Source organism: Montipora foliosa, chromosome 4 (assembly GCF_036669935.1).
Source record: "Montipora foliosa isolate CH-2021 chromosome 4, ASM3666993v2, whole genome shotgun sequence".
NCBI classification, from domain to species: domain Eukaryota; kingdom Metazoa; phylum Cnidaria; class Anthozoa; order Scleractinia; family Acroporidae; genus Montipora; species Montipora foliosa.
In genome coordinates, this window is record NC_090872.1 from 33,904,097 (window position 1) to 33,914,096 (window position 10,000).

The following is a 10,000-nucleotide window of genomic DNA, read 5'->3' on the forward strand; positions in this document are numbered from 1 at the left end:
GGGGTTACAAGATCAGCATTTACGCATGCGTCACCCGCTCATTCGAGTCCGCGCGCGAGTGGAGCTACAGGTCTACACAAACGGATTTAAGTAACTATTAAACCGTTTAAGAAGAATTTTCGTAGTTTTCGTGAATAGGAGATGTCTATTTATATGCCATGTACATAGGAATTGGAGAAAGGTAAGCGAAATTAGCGGAATTTGTTTATTTCTGGTGACCCATTTAAATCATGAGCTGACGCAAGCAGCTTACGAATTGCGTGTGTGGCTTATGCGCGCGCGCTCAGCTGGAAACCCTTTCGAGCCTCCTTAATTCATTCCCTCCTGAGAGGGCTGCTTCTAGATTTTACTCTGTCTATTGAACGCAAGACAATTTATACTTGTCAATAGTGGCCGCTCTAGGGATGAATGAGTTTTTAACTAATTTCTAAGGAAACGAACGCAATTAGCTGATGACCATGTTTATGGAAGTCGATGCAACTAAGTGAACTCACTCTTCCCAAGTCTGACAGTTGAAATAGTGATGAAAGTCCTTTTGATGTAAAGGCTCCTGCAAATGCATCTCGCCTTGCTCTTTTGCCTTGTCAAGCAGTTTTTCAAGAGAGGACTCGATGTTAAGGTCATGCTGTCCCTGAAGAAGAAAAATTGGAGCTATTACAGTGTACATATACAGTAGGAGCAATTTGGATGGAAATTTTAAGGGTACATTGCATATAAAATTTATACAAGTATAGCCACGGAAATTTCATGGGTTGTCTCAATGGGTTTCCGCAATATAGACCACCGCCAATAATTCAATATTGCTGAAATGCTGGTTTTTATGCTAACCCATGTTCATTGGGATAATCTCCTTTCGATGCCTGCACAGTTAAAATAAGATGGGGACAGTACTGCTTCAATTTTTACTGGCCAAATGTCAAATTTGTGGAAACCTTTACAAAGGGGAGTAGTAATGGTGGACGAAACTATTATCTTGCTGCAATCCGAGGCACGATTAGGGTTCAAAAAGCTTACTATACACCGTGTTATACACCTTCTTTGAAAACACGGGTACTTTTAAGTTTTTATATGATTATGATATTTCAACATCCCTTGTTTGAGAGACTCAAGTTCAGAACTCCGTGTTTTGCTATTTTGTCAACAAGTAATACATTGTACCATAACAGCATTGACTTTCCCATACACAAATGCGTGCATTTTTGGTCTATTTATTGAAAAAGATAATTAAATACTCCAAACATATCCCAATGCAGCAATGCCAATGAACAGGAGGTAGTGTGGCCCAGTGGTTAGGGCGCTTGCCTTGAGATCCGGAGATCCCGGGTTCAAGACTCGCTCTGACCACTCGTTGAATTTGATCCTGGTAGTCCCTGGTTCAACTTCCCAGCCGCACTTGTAAATAGCCAACTGGTTTGCCTCCAGCCAGTTGGGATTCTTAACAGTTGTTGTTGTTCTGTTCTGTCGTTTCGTTGTGTTTCATTGGCCCTGAAAAGCCCCTATGGGGAGCGGTCAATTAAGTATGTATTGTATTGTATTGTATAACATCTACAAGATAGAATCAAAAATATTGTTTTCCTGCTCTCTGAGTACAGAAAAAAAAAATTATATTTTTAAATCTACAAGACAGTTTGTCAATGATGCAGATGTCGACAGATTAAAAATTTTACCACACTCGCTTGTAATCTCACAATCTGATTGGCTAATTTGCCGTTGTCTATAAGAGTCTAGAAAATGCTGCTCGCGTCAATGTATCACGCAATTGTAATAGCCAATCAAGAATGCTCATTTTGGGAAATAAGCCAACCAGATTGCAAAAAAGTTATAGACAACGCTTAAGCTCTTTCTTCGTGTCATGTGGTAAAAAAAATTCGAATGTGGTTCAGTGTAGTCAGTACTCATATTGAAAATGATAGATTCGTCATTGCATTGGTCAAAATTTGTTGTGGACTCACAACATTTTGACCACTCTGATGACGATGGGATAAGAGTAAAGACAACGCTGGACCACACTCGATTTGTTAACATTATGATTTTAAAGAGAATGCACGAAAAGGCTATTCAGTGACAAGACTCATTGAAACACCCTAAATCTTTTCAGTGTTGTGATATAAAATTGCATGCGTGCAACTGCATTACCTGCAACATCAATGCAATGATAATACACACTGAAACACAGCTTGCAATGCACCTGTTGATCAAATAAATACAAAAGGAAATTGAACAAAAACTTCATATTCAGAACATGACTTTTTTCAGAATACTAAAAAAAACATGCCATTCCCGAGATTTATTCAGCCTTCTGTAAATTGAATCCAAGAGCAAAATATTTGTGATGGTACTGTATGTGTAGTGCCAATTTGCATCTCAATTTCTTTTAATGCTTTCCAGTTTAACATGCTCTGAATAACTAGATGATAATTTAGTACATATCAACGCAGACCCCTTCGGGCAGATGGGTTGACAGTCCAACTTTGACATTCACTGAAGATACTGTCAGTACAAAAGTGAATAAGAACGACTTTCACACATGACAAATTATTGTTTTTTTTAAGGTTGCAGACTAAACCTGTAAATTTCTAAGGTGGCAGATGACTCACCTGCGGAACCAGAGGAATAGACACCTTCTCCAAAATGGCGGCCGAAAATTCAAATTTATATCAAGTTAAAATTAAAAACGTTTACCAGCACTAGAAAGAACACCTTTACTTTAGTAACCCTGCATATCAGCTGCAAAATGCAAATAAATTATCCATTTGCATAAAATTACTGAATGTTCCATTGATGAAACCAACAACTCCTCATTATGTTGCCATGCAATACTGAAACTCCCTCACATTGTTAAACTCAATATGTGCTTGCTGTTTTATGATTACATGTATTTGAGAGATGATAAAACTCCTAGTTTTTCTTTGATCTTAAGCTCTGAACAACATAGTTACAATACTCGCAGTACATCTTTTGATCAACTAGTTATTGAATCTTTTCGAACAAATCTTAGGAGATGTTGTCCAAGTATTAGTCGCAAATATTTTTGGAACATCTTTTTGTCTATTCGAAATAAATCCTCGAGAAATGCGTTCAAAAGTGCACAAAATCGTCATTATGCTTCTCAGTATCATTATACTTACTTAACATTTTGCTTTTCACCATAATCAATTGTAAGTATTTTTGTCACGAATTAGCTGTCTTATATCTTTCTTATATTCACATAACTTTGTAGCTTCACTTTTGTTTTTCCCTTAATATAGTAGAAGACAAAGTCAAGGGGCACAATATTAGTTCAACTAAATGTGCCCCTCTACTCTCCTTTCCGTGTTATATTTTAATCTCCTATCTTATATGTACACACGTATTTCTGAACTTGAGAGGAGAAATTAAAACAATATAGATGTTGAACTCATTGACATTCAAATCCATTGCCGCCATTTTAGAGAAGGGTGTTTCTAGCAAATAGTAATAATTATTGCTATGATCAATCTGATCAAATCTCGCCTGACTGTTTTAACTTGTTTTGTAAAAGAAATGTGTCATGATCAGTTCTCTTTTCTTACCTCCCGTGCTACCATATGATGCAATAGTAACGCAACACTAACCTGGGTTCATAATGAGTGGCTTTGCATATTCGCATAGCATTCATAGCCACTTCATTTAAGTTGTGAAAATGCGCAATCCCAAGTGCTGCAACTCTCATGACAGCACCATTGGATGGTGACTCAAACTTGTTTGCTACTGATCTGGCTGTGCCATGAGGATCATTCAGAAACTGTGGTTCACAAACAATCTGTTGGTCCAGGAATAACCACAATGGATCCGTCACAAACATTATTTTAATATACAATCAGTTGAATTATTTTCTTGTGAAGGTGCAATACACTTTGCATTTGTTGCAGTTAATTTTTTTTTTTTTTGAAACTACGGTAGGCAATTTTTTTAAAGTAGGGATTTTCCTTTTTGGGGGGCCTAGTGAAAAAAAAAACAGTGGCTTGGTTTTTTTAGGGGGTCTAAAAAAGAACAAGAAATTCCTTCTCTCTGATCTACTTCTGGATCTGCTTCCCACTCTCTTATCCACTTTACCACACAAGCAACTCATGCAAGCTCCGCGCAATAATTTATAATTAAACATTTTATTTTTCATCCCAGGCCACTCTTGGTCCAAACTTTGATTTACTCACATTTGGACATCAGAGCCTCATGTGGTAAATCTAGCGGTGATAAAATGGCAGTCACACCAATGCAATAGCATAAATGAAATTGGTTTCTATAGACTGAGAAATACAGGAAAATGCTTTAAGAAGACTCACAAATAAATTGTTATTTAGAAGATGACTTTTACCGCAAGGACAAACATTTCTTGAAAGAAAAACAGAGAAGCAACTCGGCCTTTCAGGAAAGGAGGATTGATCTGAACCGAAACAATTAACAAACTGGGAACATAAGACGATAACTCAAAAGAAATGGGTTTACAGCAACAGCAAACTCTTCACAGGAAACAAGTAGTTCCAAAACGGGAACTGTTTCAAATCTTGTCCCAAGTACACAGTCAGTCGAATTTCTCATAGAGGAGTGGCACAATGAAAAAGTGGCTTCAAGACATTATGTAGAAATCAACCAGAAATTAAAGTGGTTAACACACTCGTCAAAATGTGCTTATTCCATGCTTAAAGAAAATGCCCACATACCAATGGCAGTCCCAACATTCCTCTCTTTGATAGAGATCGTTTGAATGGTAAAAGGTCACCTTTACTTGTACCCCAAGAGTACTTGCTTTTAGGAAAAATCACTGATATATCAAAAAACTATTCTCCTTGAGTAGTGACCAAGTTTGGAAAAATCCAATCACTTATTATTTTTTCTTACACGATTCTGAGATCTGTGCAGTGCTGCTAAATTATGTTACTTCTAAATTCCTTTACATCAGCTTGTAAACTGTCAGGCCATTTTGCAAAATGAGTAGTTTCCTTTCAAGATAAATTGAAGTTTATTAACATTGTATAACAGTACAACATAATAATACCATTGTAACGCCATTGTAAAGTAGTTACTTCCCGGTAGTTATATACTGCTCTTGTTACATGATTAAAAATCTGAGAGACAAATATTTATGAATCTTGTAAACCAGTTATATTGACAAAGGAATCATTAATATCACTGTTTTTTCATTATAAAAAGGAGTCCTACTACATGTATGTGAAAGACAGAAAAGGGTTTAGCTCTGAGGAAGGGCTAACGCTCAAAACGTCAGCTTTCAAATTTCTTTACAGTGGTCAATTTTCCATATAAACTCACTTGATAAACCCTTTTCTTCATTTCATTTCCCCACCGACACAGCACCACAACTTCTTTACAATGAAATCCCTTTATCCAACAAGTGAAAGAATGATTTACTTCCATTAATCCACTAAGCACAAACCAAAAGTCTTTAACCCAATGAGCAAGACAACTGTTGTTTTAGACTAAACACTTCAAATACATGAAAGTGATTACTCCAATCACTACAATGCCTGCCAATCCCTTACCTCGCTGGAATGCAGTGTCTGACACTTGCAGACTAATCCAAACTCACAGTTACTGAAAGCTAACCATTTTAAAATGGGTGCTTAGATTTAAATCCTGCTTGTCAGCGCTAATCAAAATGGCTGCTTAGACATAAATACTGTTTCTCACAAACCGCTGGGAGCCATGTCAAGCTGACCACCACAAGCCTGACCTTTATTGCAAATTCAAAGCTCATACAAGTAGCATTACACTGAAGATCGGAACTAACGAAAAAAGTTCAAGGCTAGCACGTTATACTGGTATTGTATAAAAACTTAAAATCTTTGGGTGGGTGGGCAGGAAAGTCGGCAATGACAGACGCAACAAAAACAACTGTCCGCCCAATAGGTCACATGACCTATACCCAGGCCCCAGCGGTGCATGAGAAAAAAAAATTTCACCTATTTTGTTTCACTCAGCCAGTGAAAAATTACTCTTCTCGCACACTGCTGGGAGCCATGTCAAGCAGACCGCCGCAACGTCACAAAGCATAGAGTAGCAAAAAACCCAAAGCCGAACAGAAGGAACAAATTTATACAGCACTTCTTGACCTATCGTGACACCGCGGCAAAATGAGTGCGCATGCTCCGCTTCGAACACATTTGATTCATTTGATTCGAGCTTTTGAGCTCTTTGTTTTTGACTTTATTCGGCGGTGAAGGAAAAGTTCTTTTGGACCATTTGATGATCAAGATCTCACGCTCAACATGGACTCGACAGAAAAACTAAACAGTAGTTCCGAGTTGTTTCCAACGAGAAAGTCAAAAGAGGTAAGCTTATTTTAGGCATCAAATATTTATTTGTTTATGTCGTTTCCATGAAAGTTATCTTTGCCAAACCATGTTTGCTCGTGTTTCGGTCACACCGTTGAAGACCCAAAAGTTGTAAATTTTAAACTGATAACATTTTTCGTTTACTGTTTTTCGCTTACGAGAGCCATGGATTTTTCTGTGACCTGGTTGTCCACAGCAAGAGCAATGGTTTGTCTGGTAGATGGTGATACTCTTTCTTTTCCAGCTCTGTGTTGCTTTGCAGGACACACTAGGTTGTAGTATGATTAAATTTAATTGATTTCTAGATTTCTGTTGATTTCATTGTCCCAGTCATTTGACCTGAAGAAATCTTGTGGAAAGTGTTGATATCTGGCTGGCTGTCATTTTGACTGTCATTACTTTCAAGATGTGAGCAACTGTTTTTATCTGCATTGTTTGACAAAACCTCTTATTAAGGGAGTCAGTTAAGTTGTTTAGTTTTTTTATAAAGGGATCTTTACAAATAGGGCACAGATTTCCATGTTTTTTTTTTTTCAAGTATCTTAAGTGACATCTGTGCATGAAAATGAGCAAGTGTTAATAATACTATTGTTTTACTTTGATCAATTTCCTGTTGTTTCTTAAACATGTCATTTATTCTTATTTCAGTGCTTAAGTCTAAAACTCTTCCTGGTGTGTGTGTGCTGATCTGGTCAAACCATGCATGGCAAGCAACATTCCAGATTGTTTTCAGAGATTGTGATGAGGAGTTCACCGTTGAATATTTTATTGGTTTTGTGATGAAAAAAGCCAGGGTTGTTATTCATCTCTCATTTTTTCCTACATGAGATCCTGCATAATGACAACAATATTACTGCAAATTAAACATCACAGATGTGAGCATGTCAGAGATTAACACAAGATGGTTTCCAAACAGCTCTTCAAAATTGTCTAGAAAAGGGACGATAATCATTTACTTGCCACACCTTCTAAGTCAATGTTTGACCAAGCAAATATAATTTGTTTTTTTTTAATTCAAGTAAACTGTCTTACTTTCATTAATACAGCTGTATGTTATTCTAGTCTTTCTCTTGCTGAGCATGGGTTTGGATATTAACTTCTGAGAATGCTACTACTTGTATTAGTCTGTACGGTACCTACAACAATAAAATTAGAGAGATATTTGAGTTACTGTATATTGTGTTTTGTGATAACACATACCATAGTAGTTGTTGTGGTTGTTGTTGTTGAAAATGAATCAGATAGTCATTGTGGGTCCAGATAGAGCCATTGTGGGTACATCATTGGGTAGTGAAACTGGATCAGTTGTGCATAATAAAATGTTAGAGTATGAAGCATTATATTAAATGCCTCTAGTCTTGCTGGATGTATGATTACATTCCTCTCTCAGTATCTTTACACACAGTGCAAAATTTAGGCTGGATTTTTGCTGGTGCAATGCATGCAAAAGTGAAATGAGTATTTTGCAAACACATGCAGGTGAATGTTTTCTATGTTTCATTATCATGATTCTCGTATCTCCCCACCCTCATCCCAGCAAGGCTCTACAAGGTGATCGACGAAGCTGGAGAAAAAAATTACAGTTACCAGCCAGCTGCAGGAAAAATGCTGAAAAAATATTTTCAACGATGGACCACTACCAAACTCCAAGTAAAAGGGAAACATCAAGTAGCATTGGAGTCAAATTTATACTTAGTTTCAAAACTTTTTTGTAATCCTCTCTTAAAATTAAGACTTATTTTCTTTATTTTATTGCCTTCCGTCTTGTAAAGGTAACTAGTGTTGTTAAATATGAGAATGGAGGGCAGGGAAGTGACTTATCCAAGTTGCCGAATGAGTGGGATGTGGGCATGAAAAGAACTTAAGCTTATTTCTCACTTTCAAATGATTCCAATGAAACAAACAGACGATTTCAACGTTCAACAGAAGCAACATAAGCCATCTTCGCAGAAGGAATTATCATTCTGCCCTTGCAAAGATGTTTACCCCACGTTTTCCTTCTCGGTACACAGTTTTCGCCCAGAAGTTTACCAACGCAGAGGCCATCGCGACTAATATTAACATTACGAACTTCGTCCTTTTGCTCTAGCGCTCGAATGCAAGGTAAAATTTCTCCTGGTTTGAACTATAGTTTTTTGGTTTGAAAAGACACACGGAAGATTAGTCTTTCAGGAAGCTCTCTTCAAAATTTAAACCTTATCAAAGTAGTGTTGTCCTTATCATCGCAAAATGAAAACAAACACAGAGAATTTAAATTGCCGCCATTTTACCGCGCTGTTGTTTCTATTGCAAATTTAATTGGTACCAGTCCCTCGCGCGTGGCTCAAGCCTGCGCACTCATTTTGCCGTGGTGTCGACCTATCGCTACTTTCCAATGTCACTGTCACGAATTATTTTTTTTGTGTCACCAGTTTGTAGATAGTTTTAGCCACTCGTCTTGTTCGTTAGTGTGAGTGTTAATTACCAATTGTACGATTCCCTAGTGTATTATGCATTATCCGATTTAGTGTTATAGAATTTCCAAGTGTTGTAATGTAGTCATTTGCTTGTAGTCGTAATTTGAATGAATTAGTTAACTATATATAGATGTAAAAGTCGTGGGCGTTGGTTGATTGCTGAAGTGGCGCAAGGTTTGTTGACGAGCAGAAAAGCAAAGGATTGAAGAACGAAAGCCTGAGGGCAAAAGGGAAGAGAAAGAAGAACACTGCTAAGAGCCATTAGCAGGAGCTGCCGGAAGAATCGATGACAAAACCCCTTTGTCAGTGGTGGTGAATGAGGAAAATCCTTCAAAGAATTCAAGAAGCTTGAGATAAGCAAGAAAAAGAGAAAAGTCGAAGAAAGTGACGCGGGTGCAGTAAAGTTTGAAAGAAGAAATTGATTGCCAGAAGAGAAGGAAGAGCCGAGGTGCGAAAGAACTTGTTGAGGGTTTTTCTGCGGGTTTGTTGAAAGACCGAACTGTTTGACTGTAATTATTAGAGTAAAGCAATTAGTATATTTAGTATTATCGTCAAGTTTTTTTTGTAAAGGAATAGATAGTTATTTAAGTAAGGTTAGTTCTATGTACCCTAATTAGTCTGTAATATTAAGCAAGTTTAGGTTTCTTTTTTTCTCCCTCTCAAATTAAAATCATTAACTTATATTCGTTTATAAGTTTCATGCTTGTGCGTTGCGCAATTGTGGGAAGGGGCGTGTGTGTGTTATTGTCTTTTTTCATTTTGTGTGCGAACCCACCATCACAGTCACCAATGAGAATGTCTGAACAAGATAGAGACAATACTCCACTGTCAAAACTCTAAAACTGCATGGAACACGCATGACATATCGTAACCAGTCCAGATACAACAATTGATCAAAGTTTGACTAGAACCTAAACGTTAGCTCTTTTGCAGAAAATGGCCAAACAGTCCATACAGTTCTCAGCCTTGAAAGGCATGAGTAGCTTTTAACAGTGACTCCAGGGACTCCTGGATGTAGTTATTTTTGGACTTCTCACTACGCCATCCTCCCTCCTGTTGGAACGTCCTATCAGGTATACCCAGGGCAGCTGCCGCCGATGCCCCCCCTGCTCTAAGACTATGGATACAGTAAAAGCCAGGATCAAGCCTTTCTTTCTGCAGCTCCTGCTTGATTAGTTCATTAGCCCGACTATAAGACATGGGCTCCTTTCTGAGTTCCAGAAAAAGCCTTGAATT

The 10,000-nt window shown here is 37.6% G+C and overlaps 1 protein-coding gene across 1 annotated transcript in view; it reads right to left on the reverse strand.

Annotated features, from left to right (window-relative positions):
• The window catches only part of LOC138000663 (uncharacterized), a 29,077-nt gene that overhangs the window by 8,125 nt on the left and 10,952 nt on the right, over nt 1–10,000 (reverse strand). The window contains exons 4-6 of the mRNA XM_068847225.1: nt 3,594–3,781; nt 2,137–2,188; nt 495–631 (exon numbers count right to left, since the gene is read on the reverse strand). Of these exons, the coding sequence (XP_068703326.1) occupies nt 495–631; nt 2,137–2,188; nt 3,594–3,781 (377 nt within the window). The remainder of the gene's footprint in view (nt 1–494; nt 632–2,136; nt 2,189–3,593; nt 3,782–10,000) is intronic.